The sequence below is a fragment of the Elephas maximus genome, chromosome 19 (assembly GCF_024166365.1).
Source record: "Elephas maximus indicus isolate mEleMax1 chromosome 19, mEleMax1 primary haplotype, whole genome shotgun sequence".
Taxonomy (NCBI): domain Eukaryota; kingdom Metazoa; phylum Chordata; class Mammalia; order Proboscidea; family Elephantidae; genus Elephas; species Elephas maximus.
The window spans coordinates 67,537,214-67,555,415 of record NC_064837.1 but is presented as its reverse complement, the minus strand read 5'-3'; the positions used below and the strand labels follow the sequence as shown (position 1 = coordinate 67,555,415).

At 54.0% G+C, this 18,202-nt stretch overlaps 1 protein-coding gene across 8 annotated transcripts in view; it reads right to left on the bottom strand.

Annotated features, from left to right (window-relative positions):
* SEPTIN9 (septin 9) overlaps positions 1-18,202 on the bottom strand; it is a 201,174-nt gene that overhangs the window by 9,800 nt on the left and 173,172 nt on the right. For 7 of the 8 annotated variants that reach the window (XM_049861414.1, XM_049861417.1, XM_049861416.1 and 4 more), the window contains 5 exons: positions 8,226-8,417; positions 2,589-2,717; positions 1,590-1,671; positions 980-1,117; positions 206-323 (listed from right to left, as the gene is read on the bottom strand). In XM_049861414.1, coding sequence (XP_049717371.1) covers positions 206-323; positions 980-1,117; positions 1,590-1,671; positions 2,589-2,717; positions 8,226-8,417 — 659 coding nt within the window. Of the gene's footprint in view, positions 1-205; positions 324-979; positions 1,118-1,589; positions 1,672-2,588; positions 2,718-8,225; positions 8,418-10,421; positions 10,807-18,202 lie in introns of those variants that run through there. The other variant, XM_049861421.1, reaches the window with a different exon arrangement.

Below are 18,202 nucleotides of genomic sequence, written 5' to 3'. Positions count from 1 at the left end.
GCATGCCATCTGCCTGGTCTGCATCTGCTCCAAAGCCTTCGGGAGCCCCCTACCATGTGGAGCTGCTACTGAGAGTTTGGGATAGCCAGAAAGCCCCTGAGGGCTGCTTCCATGGCCATGTGGTTCCCCGGGGTGGGCTGGCTGTGCCAGGGTTATCCAGGCTGCCTCAGAGGGGTGGGGGCAGGGCAGAGGCTGGGGGTCCTACCCGCTGTTTGAAGTAGACCCTCTCCTCTAGGGTCAGCGTGTCGGCCTTGGCAATGACCGGGACAATGTTGACCACTTTGCTCAGGCGTTTCATGAACTCGATGTCCAGCGGCCTGAGGCTGGAACAGAACCACCTGAGTCAGATGCGGCTTAGGGGGAGGCAGGAAATGGGGTCACAGCTCAGGGCCGAGGATGGAACTGTGGGGGTCCCTTGGTGGATGCCACGGGAGGCTCAAAGATGGCTCCAATGCACACAAGAGCAAGGCCATGGGCATGGGGTCAGCCAGGCTGTTGGTGGGGAGCAGGAATACAGCAGTGAAAGCATACGTCAGCTACTTAACAGCTGCTGACCATAGCCTTGACTCAGCCACTCGGCCCAGCTGCAAGGTGGGCAGACCGTGGGGGCGGGGGGACAGCACCTTGGAGGCAGGTGGACAGTGCCATGGGGGCAGGTGGACAGCACCATAGAGGCAGGAGGACAGCACTGTGGGGGCAGGGGGGACAGCACCGTGGGGGAAGGTGGACAGTGCCATGGGGGCAGGGGGGACAGCACCGTGGGGGAAGGTGGACAGTGCCATGGGGGCAGGTGGACAGCACTGTGGGGGCAGGGAGGACAGCACCATGGGGGCAGGGGGACAGGACCGTGGGGGCAGGGGGATAGCACTATGGGAGCAGGTGGACAGACCATGGGGGCAGGTGGACAGCACCGTGGAGGCGGCCCTGGCCCTCCTGCCAGCAATGGCCCCCAGCAGCCCACCCCAGGGCCCGCACGTACGCGTGGCCGGTGGCAGGGATGAAGTAGAGACAGCAGTGCACACGCGTGTCCGGGATCCGCTTCTTCCGGTTGATGTTGATCTCCTCCTGCAGGTACTTCTCGTACTGGTCGTTGATGAACTTCATGATGGGCTGCCAGCTGCATGGGGAAGGGGAGCCACTGAGCCACACAGCACCTCCTCCCTGCCAGCCCAGGAGCCGTCCCCAGGGGCGAGGACCGCACAGTCAGGGACAACTTCCCTCTGGTCCTCGTCCAAATGCCACCAGTTCCCAGCTTCCCCAAACCCACATCCAACCTGGGAGACCTCCCTCAGTATATAGGTTCAGCCCAGAGTCCAAACCTACCTCTCATGCTGACCTTTGACCTCAGGGAGGGTGGAGGGAGAACAAGATTCTCCGGGCAACCAGGCTTTGGTCCAGAAATTTCTGGACCTACTGGACACGTGGTGTTAAGGGCACGTGGGACCTATGGCAGGCTCTGCCCCCTCTCCCAGTGGCCGGCCACAGAACCCTCCCTGGCTCTCATGCTGGTGGGACTCTGGGGATCTGAAATCCCCTGCTGCAGCTCTTTCCCCTGGAGGAATGGTGCCCACAGCCCGCGGGACCCTCACCAGTTCTCATTGTTGATATGGTCCCCGAACCCCGGCGTGTCAATCACCGTCAGCTTCATTCGGACACCCTTCTCCTCAATATCTGCATGGAAAACAGCATCCACCAAGCTCAGAGGGGAGACCAACCTTCACAGGGAGGGCGGATTCTGCCTGGTAGCATGAGGCCCTCAGGCCAACTGACTGGCCCAGTCCCAAGTAGGTCCATTAGGGGCACCTCAGGGTGGACAGTGACAACGCCCAAGGGGATGCCAGGAAGATGAGGGCCTCCAGTGACCTGACCCTAGAAGGAATGGCCTCCAGGGGTCTGACTAGAAGTGATGGCCTCTAGGTACCTGTCTCTAGAAGGGACAGCCTCCAGGGACCCATCCCTAGAAGCAACAGCCTCCAGGGACCCAAGTCTAGAAGGGACAGCCTCCATGGCCTGACTCTAGAAGGGATGGCCTCCAGGGACCCAGCTCTAGAAGGGATGGCCTCCAGGGACCAGAGTCTAGAAAGGATGGCCTCCAGGAATCCGTCTCTAGAAGGGGCAGCCTCCAGAGACCTGAGTGTAGAAGCGAAGGTCTCCAGTAGCCTGACTCTAGAAGGGACAACCTCCATCAGCCTGACGCTAGAAGGGACGGCCTCCAGGAACCCATCTCTAGATTCGACAGCCTCCAGGGACCCGACTGTAGAAGGGATGGCCTCTGGTGGCCTCACCCCAGAAGGGATGGCCTCCAGGGACCTGACTCTAGAAGGGACGGCCTCCAGCAGCCTGGCCCTAGGAGTATTCTGAGCATCCCACCCCTCATGTATTTGGTGGAAGCTTAGTAGTTCCCAGGGTGCTCAGTCTGACAAGCGCTCAGGGGTCCTGGAGAGCAGCCCCAACACTGCACAGATTCCTACCCAGCGTCTCCAACATGCCCAGGGATGTCCTGGTGAGTCCCAGCTGACAGGGATCTGAGTTTGCCGGACCCATGCTCCCAGAAGGAGAGGCCTCTCAGTCCCCTCCCTGAAGCTCACCGTGTGTGATGGACTTGATCTCAATGGTTTTCGGGATGCGCTCTTCTGAAGTGGGCTGCACTGACTTCCGACTGATTTTGGATTTGAAGAGGGTGTTGATTAGGGTGGATTTCCCCAAGCCACTTTGTCCTGGGGGAGACAGAAAGGGTTCAGCGGGGCTCTCTGGAGAGGGTGTTTTGGGTATGATTCAGGGTCCTGGTTCTGGTCCGCGGCTGAGGCCTGGTCAGAAACACTGGACTCAAATCCTAGTCTGTCTCCTCTGCCCACCGTCCTGGGTCCTGGTCCGCGGCCGAGGCCTGGTCAGAAACACTGGACTCAAATCCTAGTCTGTCTCCTCTGCCCACCGTCCTGGGTCCTGGCCAACCTCAGGACAGGCCAGGAGGCATGTCTTTTTTTAAACCCTTTAACAGGCAACGGTGCATGTATGTTCCAGCTACGTTTTCCACCCCTAGAGGTTTACTGGCAGGCATGTGAACCACTTTACTAGGTCCTGGTGGATACTGGTGCAACCGCCTAAAAAACAAGGAGGTTGGTCTGTGCCACATTTGAGTGTTGAGAGCCATTTGTGTGAGGAGATGCTTCCCGGAGAAGAAATTGTGTGAAATTTCTCTGTCTTCTGGCTTCTGTACAGCGAGATAAGGCTTGCAAGTATGGTTACTATTTCCTTTGTGTAAATAAGTTGTTTTTGGGGTGAAAACAGCTTGTGATACACTTCCTGGGCCATGGTACCAACAGGTACCGCGTGTGTGATGTGCTTCATGGAACATGGGACCAATGTGATCCGCTTGTGAAAAATCCCCCCCAGAATTCACCGTTCATTAATTGTTGTTGAAAGTACACAGAGCCGAACATGCACCAATTCAACAATTTCTACACGTACAGTAATTCAGTGACATTGATTACATCCTTTGAGTCGTGCAGCCATTCTCACCCTCCTTTTCTGAGTTGTTCCTCCCCCATTAACATCAACTCACTGCCCTCTAAGTTTCCTAATTTTTCAAGTTGCCGTTGTCATTTTGGTCTCACATAGACAGATCTTAAAAGAGCACAGTGCTTAAGGCAATATTCTTTAATAACAAGATAATCTATTTTTTGGTTATGGAGCTTTGATGGCACAGGGGTTAAAAGCTCAGGCTGCTAACCAAAAGGTGGGCAGTTCAGATCCACCTGGCAGTTCTACTCTGTCCTATAGAGTTGGAATCGACTTGATGGCACACAACACTTGTTTGGTTTGGAGCAGCCCTGGTGGCACAGTGATTAAGCACTCAGCTGCTAACTAACAAGTCAGCAGTTCGAAGCCACCAGCCACTCCAAGGGAGATAGATAGATGTGGCAGTCTGCTTTTGTAAAGATTACGGCCTGGTAAGCCCTATGGGGCAGTTCTACTCTGTCCTATAGGGTAGCTATGAGCTGGAATTAGTTCACAGTTTTGCTTTGTTTTTAAATATTGCTTGTTTTAAAGAAGACTTCAGAAAATATTTTTGGTGTAAAGTTTAAAGATTATCTCAGGGCAACAGTTTTAGGAGTCCATACAGCCTCAATAGCTCCAGAAAGTCTGGAGTCCATGAGAATTTAAAATTTGGTTCCACATTTTGCCCCTTTTGAACACGATTCTTCTACAGAAGTTTTTAATCAAAATGTTCAGAAGCCAGGCACCATCTAGTTATTTCTGGTCTTGATGACACAGGAGATACTTTTTCTTGGAGGCAATTAGCCTTACATTCCATTTCAAGGAAGTGTTTTTTGTTTTTGTTTTTATTTTTATTGTACTTTAGACGATGGTTTATAGAACAAACTAGTTTCTCAAAAAACACTACACATATTCTTTTATGACACTGATTAACAATGCCACTACATCGTCAAGACTCTCCCTTCTCAACCTAGGGTTCCCTATTACCAGCCTTCCTGTTCCCTATTACCAGCCTTCCTGTCCCCTCCTGGCTTCTAGTCCTTGCCCCTGGGCTGGTATATCCCCTTTAGTCTTGTTTTGTTTTATAAGCCTGTCTAATCTTTGGCTGTAGGCTGAACCTCGGGTGTGACTTTATTACTGAGCGAAAAGGGTGTCTGGGGGCCATACTCTTGTAGTTTCTCCAGTCTCTATCAGACCAGTAAGTCTGGTCTTTTTTATGAGTTAGAATTTTGTTCTACATTTTCCTCCAGCTCTGTCTGGGGCCCTCTATTGTGATCCCTGTCAGAGCAGTTGGTGATGGTAGCTGGGCACCATCTAGTTGTACTGGACTCTGTCTTGTTAAGGCCGTGGTAGATGTGGTCTATTAGTCCTTTGGACTAATCCTTCCCTTGTATCTTTACTTTTCTTCATTTTCCTCAAGGAAGTGTTTTTGAGTGTCCACAATGGGTCAGGGGCCATACCAGGGGCTCATACATGTTACCACCCCTCCTGGCCCTTTGAGGTCAGGAGTATTCCATTTTATGGATGAGAAAACTGAGACTGGCAGAGGGGGAGGGACAGGACAAGTGTCACCAGCTTAGCGGGGAACAAGCTGGCATTCCACCTGGAATTTGTGGATCCCCAAGCAGGCTCGCCTCTACTGTGGGGCGGAAGGGAAATGACAGTGCCTATTTGGGGCTAGCACCCTGAGCCTGTGGCCTTCTTGGCTCTTTTCAAGAGCCACACAATTTTACCAGATTGTCGTGTTCCTCAGCTCGGCCTCTCTGAGAGACAAAGAGTTTGAGCGAGAAGAGGAACACCGTTCTTATCAGGTCCTGTTATGGACTAAACCGTGTCCCCCAGATACGTGTCCCCCAGATACGTGTTGGAATCCTAACCCCTACACCTGTGGATGTGATCCTTTTTGGAAATAGGGCTTTCTTTGTTAGGTTCCTGAGGTCCTATCAGTATAGGGTGTGCCCTAAGCCTAATCACTGCTGAGTGATATAAGGAAGGAGGCCTGGTAGCAGAACAGTTAAGCACTCAGCTGCTAACTGAAAGACTGGTGGTTCAAATCTACCCAGTGGCTCTGTAAGAGAAAGACCTGGCAATTTGCTTCCGTAAAGGTTATAGCCAAGAAACTGATAGTCTATACCAACCATGGCCTCATCTACCCTGAGACCAGAAGAACTAGATGGTGCCCAGCTACCACTGCCAACTGTTCTAATCAGGGCCACAACAGACGGGCCCTGATAGAAAGGGAGAAAAAGGTAGAACAGAACCTCAAGCTCCTTAAAAAAAAAAAAAAAGGAAAAAAAGGACTTACTGGACCAGTTGAGACTGGAGGACTCCCAGAGACTATTGCCCTGAGATACTCTTTAAACTTTGAACCAAAACTAGACTCTTAGTCACCTTTTAGCTAAATAACAGATTGGTTCACAAAATAAAGACTGTTACCCGTAAGTACTGCACTCCTTTAAAAAATCATCTGTAAAGAGCCCTGGTGGTGCAGTGGTTAAGAGCTACGGCTGTTAACCAAAAGGTCGGCAGTTCGAATCTACGAGTTGCTCCTTGGAAACCCTATGGGGCAGTTCTACTCTGTCCTATAGGGTCGCTATGAGTTGGAATCAACTCATCAGCAATGGGTACAGGTCTATGAGACCAAACAGTCAACAAATACTTTAAAACAAAGATGAGAACGTAAGGGGGCAGGGAAACTAGATGAATGGAAATAGAATAACCAGAGTGGAAATATTGAGACTGTTTCCATATTATGATGAATGTAACCAAGGCCAGTGAACAATTTGTGTAGAAACTGTTGAATGGGAACCTAAAATGTGTGTAAACTTTCACAGAAAACATAAAATATTCTTAAAAAAAAAAAAAAAATTACAGCCTAGGAAACCATATGGGGCAGTTCTACTTTGTCACATGGGGTTGCCATGAGTGAGAATTGACTCCACAGCACCCAACAACAATGGCAGAGACCCAGAGGCCAGCAAGCAGACCCTGGAAGAAGTCAGAGAGAGGCAGGTGCATCCACAGGCCCAGAACTCCAAGGATGGCCGGCTGCTAGAAGCTGAAAGAGGCAAGAAAGGACCTCTCCCTATAGCTGGTGCTCTGAATTCAGACTTCTGGCTCCTGAACTGTGAAAAAATAAATTAAAACCACCCACTTGTAGTATTTCTGTTACAACAGCACTAGCTAACTAAGACAGATGTGGAGGGAAAAGAGAGCCCTAGACAGGTGGAGAGGCCTCCAGGGCCCCAGGGGATGTGACCAGCTCTCCTGTCTCCCAGGGACCCACACCCATCCCAGTGGACAAGGCAAGTCACCACGAGGCAATGGAGGGGCCCTGCCTCTCCCTCTTGGCCAAAGTTGCAGAGCCTTGTGGGACACTCCTGCTGAGCCCACCTGAGCCTGAGCTGGGTGGAAACAGGGCAGCCCCTCCCCACAGCTCACAAGGGTGACTTACCCCTGGCCACGGTCTGCTCCCTCCCACCCCATCCTCCAGCCACTTGCTTGGGAAAAAGCCCTGCTCCGGAGAAGGCAGAAAAGGGTAACATCTCCCCTTACAATGCAAACCTCAGAGAAGACCCACACCCCTACTCTTCCTGAAAGCAAGCCGTCCTCCAGAAGGACCCTGGGGCACAGTCTGGGCTGGGAGCAGACGCCCAGGTTTGGGACCAATGAGGCCACAAGAAGCCAGGAGGGGACCCAAGACCCCCAGCAGCCAGAGCTGAGGCTCAGAGCAGAGGACAAATGGAAGTCCCCAGATGGGTTGGGGCCAGGATGTCACTGGAGTGGCACAGGAAGGAAGTACATGGCCTCCAGCGGGTCGGAGCAAACAGGTGTCGTGTCACAGAGGCAGGAAGGGGACGGCCCTGAACGCAAGTCCCTCCACACCCTGGAAGGGGAGCCCCCCAGCCTGCCTTCACTCAGATTGGATCCTGCAGGTGGGGTGTTCCCAGGCCTCTGGCCGCCCCAGTGGCATGGACGGAGCATTGTTCTGGGAATCTGAACCAGGAGAACGAGGAGTCCCCTTTGACTTGAGTGACCTCTCTGAGGCCACTCCCCCTCTGGGCCTCATCTTCCTGCACAAAATGGGGTGCCTCCTCACAGGGTCACAGCAAGGACCAAATGGGCCCCAAAGGGCTTTGCAAACGAGAGCACTCCATTGCTCCCCCAGCCCAGCCCTGTACCCTGCAGGGGTCGGGCTGGCCACTGGCCTCCCTGGTGACCAGCCACAGGCACCCTGGCACTGCTGCACTACAGGCCACCTCTCGGGGCCAGGGGTCTCTGGGGGGCGAAACCACAGGCTCTTATTCACGGGTGGGCGGCCCAGCTGCTGGGGAGCCTCCAGTCAGCCCTGCAGGGTAGGGTCAGCCCCACGAGGGCTCAAGTGAGAGTGAGGGGGCTGCTTTCACAGAAACCGAAGAGGATGGTGGACATCACTGCTTCCGACCCACACACCACTTTTACTAAGTGCCGCTCTGGGCCTGCACTGTGCTTCCCGGAATGTTCTCAGGGCTTCTTGATATAGGAACAGAGGCCCTCTGAGGAGCTGATGGAAGCTGTGGACCCCCTCCCAGGCACACATATGTGCACACACAATGTCACAGGTAATGCATCTGCAGGCCAGGCTATCACCCATTTTACAGAAGGGAAGACTGAGCCCAAGAGCATGGCCATGCAGCTACGAGGCCTTGCCCAAGGGGTGCTGGCTTCCCTGGGGGATGGGGACTCACCGACCACCATGATGTTGAACTCGAAGCCCTGCTTCATGGCCTTCCTCCGCATCTGCTCCAGGATCGAGTCAATGCCCACATAGCCGAAGTCCACGGGCGCCTTCTCGTTCCTTGGTGCAGGGGCCTGCTTGAGCCCCACGTCCCTGGGGGTGTCGGCCATGTCACCAGTGCTGCCGGGAGCCGCCTCGGAGGCTGTGGGGGCAGAGCGGGCGTTAAATGGATGGTGTGCACACGCAGAGCGCCTGCCAAGCCAGGATATTGTCGGCGTGTCTGACCATCATCCCCATTTCTCAGATGGGGAAACTGAGGTTCAGAGAGGTTAACTGTCATGGATTGAATTATGTCCCCCATTTTGTAATTTTAATTTTATGTCAAGAGGATTAGGGTGGGATTGTAACACCACCCTTACTCAGGTCACCTCCCTGATCCAAAGTAAAGGGAGTTTCCCTGGGGTGTGGCCTGCACCACCTTTTATCCCTCAGGAGATAAAAGGAAAGGGAAGCAACCAGAGAGTTGGGGACCTCATACCACCAAGAAAGCAGCGGCAGGAGCAGAGCGTGTCCTTTGGACACGGAGTCCCTGTGCCTGGAAGCTCCTCGACCAGCGGAAGATGGAGGACAAGGACCTTCCTCCAGAGCCAACAGAGAGAGAAAGTCTTGCCCTGGAGCTGACACCCTGAATTTGGACTTGTAACCTACTAGACCGTGAGAAAATAAATTTCTTTGCTAAAGCCATCCACTTGTGTTATTTCTGTTATGGTAGCACTAGACGACTAAAACTTAACCAACTCAGTGAAGGGGCCCTGCGGGATGCCCACTGAGCTGAAGCCCCTTGGCATGGTGCCCCATCAAAAGCCACCGTCCTCTGGCCTGCAAACCCCCTTAGCCCACCCCCAGACTCACAAGCGCTCATGCACTTGTGTGTGTGTGATTGTTTAAACCGTGGTAGAATATAAATAACAAAGCATTCACCATTCTGATCATTTTCATGTGCACAATTCAACATGAATTACATTGTCTTGCACGCATTCTAATCTCCCTCTCTCTCTACCAGCCATGCCAACCTGTGCCCCTCCCTCAGCTCCAAGGCAGGCCCACCCTGCAGTCTCCTCTCCTTTGGCACTGAGCTGGCCCTGCACCCTGGGGGCCCCCTCAGACCAAGGACAGTCAGGACTCTTGGTCCTGGCCTCCGCCTGCCCCACGTCACCAGGTGCCCCCGCCCTCTCTCCCTCGTCCACCTCGACTCAATCAGCAGCAACTCTTGCTGCAGCCCAAAGGCCTTGAAGCCACTGGAAGCCAAATGAGCAAGTGGCCAGGTATCCCCTGTGCCAGGACAAAGGGCAGGATCAGTCTTGTATTTGTGTCTCAAAGGAAGGGTGGACAGACAGAACAGGGATTGGCTCGTTCCTACGGCATCTACGCGACTTGTCTTGTTAAGTCCCACCCAACCAACCAACAGCCCTCAGGGGGCACAGGTGCACTCGGGTGGAACTCTCCAGAAGCAGGAGTGGACACACAGCCCCCACCCCTTCTCCCACCCCAGCTGCCCGGGGAACAGGGACTGGAGAGTGCTGGGCTGGGATGAGTCCTGCTTCCTGGTGCCTCAGCCACAACCCACGGACCCGGGACCTGGACAGAGACTGAGGGATGCTGTGGCACACCCACCAGGCCTGGGTAACCACTTCTCTTTGATTGTCCAGCACACATGTGCCGCCACCCCAAGTCAGGGTGGGGGGAGGTTTTTGCATGTGTTTTTGGATCTGGGGACAGGCAGGTGGTACTGAATGTCTGGAAATAGCTCAAGCTTCTGTGGTGTGCAGGTCGGAAGCCAGAGTCTTCCTTTCTACGGCCCCCGTCCCACTGTGCTTAAAAATCCACAACCCTGAGACACAGGCCTATGGGAGGATGCCCAGAAGGTGCCCCTGCCAGTGAGGGCTGCTAAACTCACAGTCAGGAGGGGGTCTGCTCCCCACCAGGGTCTGACTGGCGGGCACAGCTGACCCCACACTCCAATGCCCAGGACACACACACACACTCATAGAGGTGGACATCCCAATACCTGCACTCAGAGGGGGGGCAGCTCACCACCCTGAGGCTGGCTCAACCCGACTGATTTCCAGGGTCTCACCTTATCCTAGCCCCACCCACTAAGAAGGACTTTCTGCCCCCTTCTACCCCCAGGGAGGACCAGCCTTACCGTTCTATCTCCCTGGTGCACTCCAAGCTCAAAGGAAGGGACTACCCAGGTGTGCTGACGCCCCCTCCTGCCAACTCCTGGGTGGCGGGGTCCTTGGACCTCTGGCCAGGGGGGCGCAGGAGGCAGGAGGTGTCTTCCTCCAGCAGGGCACCGCCTGGGCGTCTGCAAACACAGCCCTAGCAGAGCTGGGGGCGTCAGCAGGGTGCCCGGTGCTCCCGGATGTGGGTATTGGGGAGAAGGGGGGGCGTATCCCCACTGATCTCGGTGCTGTGGGTGGCCTTCCCAAACACGCTGCCCCTGGCCACGTGGGAAGCAGCTGGATGACAGGCTTCAGGCCAGAAGGGCCACTTTGGGGGCCTCAGATATGGGGCTTTTCCACTTCCTGGGGAAATAACCCGACACAGGAAGTACGGGCCGACTTACCTACCCAGGCACGCCCCACGCCCCCAGCTGACTTGGGCCTCCTATCTCACTGGCGTCTTTGGGGAGCTGAGATGCCTCCCCCCCGAAACGGGCCATCACCATCACTCTCTCATCTTCTTAGCCCTCCCCACCCCCAGGCCTAAGGCCGGGCTGGAGTCCCTGGGTAGTGCAAATGGTTAACGCACCTGGCTGCTAACCAAACGGTTGGAGGCTTGAGTCCACCCAGAGGCACCTCGCAAGAAAGGCCTGGCGGTCTGCCTCCGAAAGGCCACAGCCATTGAAAACCCTGTGGAGCCCAGTTCTACTCTGACACACGTGGGGTCAATATGAATCTGAGTCAACTCTACAGCAAATGGTTTTCAGGGGGGCTGGAGGTAGAAGGGTGCTGGGCTCACCGTGCGCAGTCCCGGAGCCTGGTGGGGGGAGGGCAGGTGAGGGCTTTATCCTCACCAGTAGCTTGATTTCTCAGTATGTTACTATACTACTCCCTTTTTTTGGCCTCAACAAAAACAAAACACAAACCCATTGCCATTGAGTCGACTTTGACTCATAGCGATCCCATGTGTTATGAAGCACAACTGCTCAAAAGGCTTTTCTTGGCTATGATCTTTACAGAAGCAGATTGCCAGGACTTTCTTCCACAGTGTTTCGAGGTGGGCTCGAGCTGCCAACCTTTAGGTTTGTAGTCTGTCACCAACCATTTGCACCGACATCTTGACAGGGGATAGTAATTCCTGCTTCACAAGATTGGGGGAAAGATGAAACAACACAATGCATGGAAAAACGCCAGGGATTGCCAAGGGCCCAGCAAAATTCACTCCTAGCAAAACCAGGCAGCTATTTGAGGCCATGGCTTTCTTTCATTAGCACCAGGCTCCCTGCCCCCTTTTCTCAGGCCAGGGCAGGGCAAGGGGATCAGGAGGGGTAGGGGAAGCCATTGAGCCCCCTTCCCTGCTTGGCCTGAAGGCTTCCAGGCCCTGGCTGCAGCTAGCTCCCTCTTCAGAGACCCTCTCCCCAGGCTCCAGCTTCTTTAAATAAACAAAGACTCAGTGTTGCAGCTGGCCTCAGAACATGTGGCTCGGAGCTGCTTCCTGGAGACCAATGTGGGGCCTGGTCTGGTGGGACAGCAGTTCCACCTCACCCACGTGACCCAAAATCACTTCCATCTGTTGGTGGGCCTGGAGCCATTTTCCCCAGGATGGGCCGGGGCCCCCAAGCCCCATCTGCCCACTGTGACCCTCACCCCTTCTGAGCAGTACCCGGGACAGGCACTGCCCCTGAACTCCCCCTCTCCTCTCGGGGGGGAGGTACGGAGGGGGTGGCTCCTGGCCACAGCTCCTGGTAGGGGACCCCCAGCCTGTGGGGGACCAGGCCGCAGCCCCAGCTGTCCTCTTCACAGGCAGCAACGCTCACTGCAGATACCAATCAAACCAAGCTTCCTGGGTGCCCTGGGCCGGGCCTGAGAATCAGCCACACAAACCCAGGGCCAGGTCTCCAGGTGGACTTAGGCCCGGTGGCCCCCAAACAGCAAGAAAGGCACCCTTCCAGAAACTTTCATTCTGCAGAGAAAGCAGTACAGGGCCCCTACCTCTGCTCCACCAGCAAAAGGCACAGCTGGGAGACAAGCCCTGGGGTCTGCCTTCAGGACCCCCGCATGGGGAAATCAGGCCCATCGGTAAACCCTGACCCTGAGATGCTTTCTGGGCAACCCCTGCTTTCCACTGAGAGTCCCCAGGCACCACCAGGAGTTTGTAGGAGGGCACACAACAAGTTCTGCCCTGCAGGCCCCAGGTTCAAACCCAAGCCCTTCTTCAGTCTGGGCCCAACTGCTGCCGGCTGGGCAGGGGGTTCCAACTCCTACCACACCTGGTGGGTGAGCCCTGGCCCCCATAGGACTGTGACATTGCTGGCCCCTGCCCGCCCTCCTTGGAGGAGCCTGCCTTGGGAGTTGCCAGTGAGTCTGAAGGAGGAGGAAAGGGCGAGGCTCTGTTCGGCCCCCACTGCCTGCCTCATCCCCTATGTGTCCACGGTAGAAGCTGTCACCAAGCTGCCATCTGGGGACTTTCGCACCACGTAACTCATATCTCAGCCAGCCCGGGTCTGCTGAGGACGATGGAACCTAATGGCCTTTCTTGGCTCACTGGGACGGGGACTGTGGGCACCCATGTGGCCGGAGACACAGGAGGGGTCAGCCCCTGGGGTGATGCATTTCAGGGACTCACACCCCATTATAGCCCTAGAGCCGACCTGGCCCTGCCACCATGGGGAGGGCTCACCACAGCGGCTTATAAGTCCTGACTCAGGAACAACTCCCTCCTCTGCCCCACCCTGTTCCCTGAAATGCCAGGGTAAGTCCCGATCTCACTGGAAATTGGCCTTGTTGGCAAAAGGCAGAGGTGGCTCTGTGGGCACTGACCCAGAGCCATGGCCCCACTCCGTTCCCAGCTCAGGAGTAGCCACGTGGCGCTGTGTCACAGCCGGGCCGAGCACCCTCCAGGACCAAGCTCTCAGGATAAAACCAAAGCCATCTACCTGACCTCACCCAGGCCTCCCCAGGCCCAGCTTTTAAAACCCAGGGCACCAATGCCAACGTCTACCTACCCACTGCCCCGTCCATCACTCGCACAGTGGCCAAGCATAGAGCAATGTTAAGCTGTTCACAGGATGCTGGTGTCCAGGGGACCCGGGGAGTCAGCGAGGAGGTCCAGGTGGCCCCCTTTGGGGCAGGTAGATGTTGGGGCACCCTTCCATCCCTGCCAGCCTTCCGGGCCTCTCTCCTGGAGGAAACTAGTCTCCAGCCAGCACATCTCCTCAGTGAGCCCTTCTCCCTGTCCACTCCCTTCCGCCAGAGCCCAGCGTGGGTCCAGCAGTCAGACTCCTGGCTCACCGAGCACAAAGCCCACCAGGCATCATGGAGGGGCCTGTGGCCACTGCTTCTGGAGTCCATGGAGCTTGCTGGAGCTGCCTATGAGCAGTGCCTAGACCTGGGACCCCAGCAAGGCTGCCTGAAGGCGAGGGGTTGAGGCTGCACCCTGTGGGGACAACATCCCTGCAGCTCCTCAAAGCCACCTGTGGGCTCCACCAGAGCAGGGCACCTTGAGTTGGTGGCAGGGACATCCAGTCATCCTGACTCATGGTGACCCCATGAGCAACGGAACGAGACACTACGCAGTCTGGAAGCTCCGCTGAAACCTGTTCAGCACCACAGCAACACGCAAGCTTCCGCTGACAGATGGGTCGCAGCTGTACATGAGATGCACTGGGCTGGAATTGAACTCGGGTCTCCCACACGGAAGGCAAGAATTCTGCCACTGAAGCACCACTGCTGGTACGGACATGAGGTCCCGTAATCACCTGATGGTCACTGTCCCCTGCAGAGGGGGCTTCTTAAAGGTAGGTGTGTATCCAGCACAGGCAGTGCAGAAAGAGTGACCGAGCTGCCCCTTCCTTCGGGTCCCAGCTTGCCCTGGGGTCCCACCTCATAACCACAGCAGCTGCCCTCACCACGCCGTGCAGAGCATGTGCTTGGCTTCACTGCAGTCCCCCACAGTCCCTAAACAATGACACACGTGGTTTCGTTAACGAGTCTCCCCCATGAAGACAGACCCCTGGCCCACTATGGATGCACACCCTGGGCTGCCATGTTTGGAGCAGCACCTGGCACAGGGCAAGCCCAGGACCTGCTGAATGAAGGAACGCACAAATGAACGGATGAGTCTAATCGCAATGGCCAGCCTCTCCTGGGGCTCACGAGATGGCAGGCGCTATTCTAAACACTGCACGTGAACAAACTCATGGAACGTCACAACTCCCTAGGAAGCAGACACTTGTCCCCATTTCACAGTTGAGAAACTGAGGCACACAGTGGATTTGTCTCTTACTTTTTTTTTTTTTTTTAGGGTCACAGAGCTGACATTTGAACCCAGGTGTATTGCATTGGGCAAATTTGCTGCAAAAGACCTCTTTAAAGCGTTGAAAAGCAAAGATGTCACTTTGAGGACTAAGGTGCGCCAGACCCAAGCCATGGTTTTTTCAGTGGCCTCATATGCATGTGAAAGCTGGATGATGAATAAGGAAGACCAAAGAACTGATGCCTTTGAATTGTGGTGCTGGTGAAGAATATTGAATATACCATGGACTACCAGAAGAAGGAATAAATCTGTCTTAGAAGAAGTACAGCCAGAACGCTCCTTAGAAGTGAAGATGTCAAGACTTCGTCTCACATACTTTGGACATGTTATCAGGAGGGAAAAGGCCCTGGGAAGGACATCATACTTGGTAAAGCAGAAGGTCAGCGAAAAAGAGGAAGACTCTCAACAAGATGGATTGACACAGTGGCTGCAACAATGGGCTCAAACATAACGGCGATTGTGAGGATGGTGCAGGACCGGACAACGTTTCATTCTGTTGTACATAGGGCCATTGTGAACTGAAATCAACTCAACAGCATCTAACAACAGGGTGACTCCACAGGCCAGGTCCTGAAGCACCGGGGAAAGGTTGCAGAGAGTGAAGGTTACCTGCGCATAACCAGAGGGTACTGGACCCTGACAAGGAGCTCGTCCCTCCATCGTGCATGCCAATGAGAACTCTGGGGACTTGAAGGCAGAGCTGGGCTGCCAGCAGGAGATCCCGTGCAGCCAGCTGGGAAGGCTCCTCCCAGGATTAGGAAGCCCAGGTCCATCTAGAACCATTAGGTCTTTCATCTCCTGAACCTCTTTCAGAAGAGGCCTGAATATCCAGCCTGGTTGGGCTGCTGTTCAACAGCAGCTGCCTGGCTCAGCATGGGGGTCCCCTATTCCAGGGGCCCTTTCAGGGCACAACAGTAGAGAACTTGGCTGCTAACTGAAAGGTTGGCAGTTCGAACCCACCCAGCAGCTCTGTGGGAGAAAGACCTGGTAACCCATTCCCGTAAAGATAGTTGTTTGGTGCTGACGATTCGGTTCCAACTCATAGCTACCCTGTGAACGACAGAATGAAACACCACCTGGTCCTGTGCCATTCTCACAATCACTGCTGCCGGAGCCTTACTATGTCAATCCATCTTGTTAGCGTCTTCCTCATTTTTGTCAACTCCAACCCTTAGCAACCATATAGGACAGAGTAGAACTGCCCCATAGGGTTTCCAGGACTGTAATCTTTTTTTTTTTTAATTGTGCTTTAAGTGAAAGTTTACAGTTCAATTCAGTTTCTCATACAAAAACTTATACACACATTGTTATATGACCCTAGCTGCTCTCCCTACAATATGACAGCACACTCTTCCTCTCCACCCTGTATTCCCGTGTCCATTCAACCAGCTTCTGTCCCCTTCTGCCTTCTCATCTCATCTCCGGACAGGAGCTGCCCACATAGTCTCATGTGTCCAAGACTGTAATCTTTATGGAAACAGACTGTCAACACCTTTCTCCCAAGGAGCAGCTGGTGGGTTCGAACCAACCTTTTCGTTGGCGGCAGTGTGCTTCAACCACCAGGGCTCCCTCCTGTAAATATTACAGCCTAGAAAACGCTATGGGGCAGTTCCAGTCTGTCACATGGGGTCGGTATGAGTCGGAATCGATTTGATGTCACCCAAAAACAACAGCAGCTCTTGCAGGGCACTGGTGTGGGCCAGCCCCAGTGCACCTGAGGTTCCATGTCCAGAACAAGGAGGCAAAGCATCTCCAGTGCCCCTGGCAGTGCTGGGAAAGGGATCCATGCACGGGTGGTATGGAAACACAGGTCCCCATTCTAACATTCCACCTCCAAATGCCACCCCAGACTGAGCTGACAAAATCCCGGGAAGACCTCAGAGAGGTCTCCTTAATTTTGGTGTGAGTGACCAGGTAGAGGGAGATGCCGTTGGAACTCGGGAACCGCGAGTTACAGAAAGAATGGGAGGCAATGAAGCTGGAAACCAGACATGCATGCAGAGTGGGGAGACCCTGGAGAAAAGAAATGGCTATAAACAGTAATGGTAGAAGAAGATCCAGGTGTCCCGACAGACAAGGAGACGTACATTCTACAGCATCAACTCACTCAACAAATATTTACTGAGCACCTACTTGGTGGTGGTGTGTGCCGCTGAGTCAATTCCAACTGATAGTGACCCTATAGGACAGAAAAGAACTGCCCCACAGGGTTTCCAAGGAGCGGCTGGTGAATTTGAACTGCTGACCTTTTCTGGTTAGCAGTTGAACTCTTAACCACTAAGCCACCAGAGCTCCTGGTCTAATGGGAATTTGCAATTTAATCAGGCTGTCTCTGAATTTGGAGTCCCTGGGTGGCACAAACAGTTTACCCTCTGCTACTATTTTTTTTTTACTAACCTAAAGGTTGGCAGTTCAAATCCATCTAGTGGTGTCACACCACAGAAGAAAGGCCTGGCAATCTGTTTCCATAAAGATTACTAGCCAAGAAAACCATATGGAACAGTTCTACTGTTTCGAGTGGGAACCGACTAGACAGCAACGGGTTTGATTTTGGGTTCTGGGTGGTGCACTTGGCTGGTAATTGAAAGGTTGGAGGTTCGAATCCAACCAGATGCACCTCAGAAGACAGGCCTGGCGGTCTACTTTGGAAAAATCAACCATTGAAAACCCTATGGAGTGCAGTTCTGCTCTGACACACATGGGGTCGCAGTGAGTCGGAATCGACTTGATGGCGACTAGTTACTGGTCTCACCTGAGTTACCTTTTACACCCATGGAACTTTCACCAACACACATAAAGAAGCTCTGGGTTCCATGCTAGACAAAGATGAGGGAAAGTGAAAAATTACTAGAGGCGAGAAATGAGAAGACTCGAGATTAACCCAATTGGAGGAGAGGGTTGAGGGTGCTTTTCTCACCTCCAGTGGAAGCTCCAGCGCGTGGGGTCAGCTGGTTGCCATCTCTGCACCCGCAAGGGGTCTGTGTGAGCAGTGAGCATTAAAGTGAGAACGGAGCTGTTCACCACCTGGATGCCTAGGGGCGGGCAGGTGGAGAAGACGGGGAATACCACTTTCTGGAGGTGGTTCAAAACAGGATCTGTTCCCATTTTCTCAAATCCACTTTTTCTGTGTCTCCGTTAACCTCCCCAAGCCTCTTCACACTCTCCATAAGTGTCACAGGGGGGGCTTCCTGCTCTCTTCTAAAGACCAAAATGCTGAATATAAATGACTAAATTTTGCAAATTGCCGTTGAATATGATAAGTGATTTGAATTTACACTTCACGCTTTGTCTGGGGGCAGGAAGCGCTTCGTCACTGACCAGAGAGGAGCAGGCAGGCATTGTAGAACCGGGGACTGTGCCCTGGCAACTTCACCCTGCAGCCTGACACTCTGCTCAGAAACCAAGCACAAAGAAGGATTTGCAGTCGTGAAGTGAGGCATTTTGCTC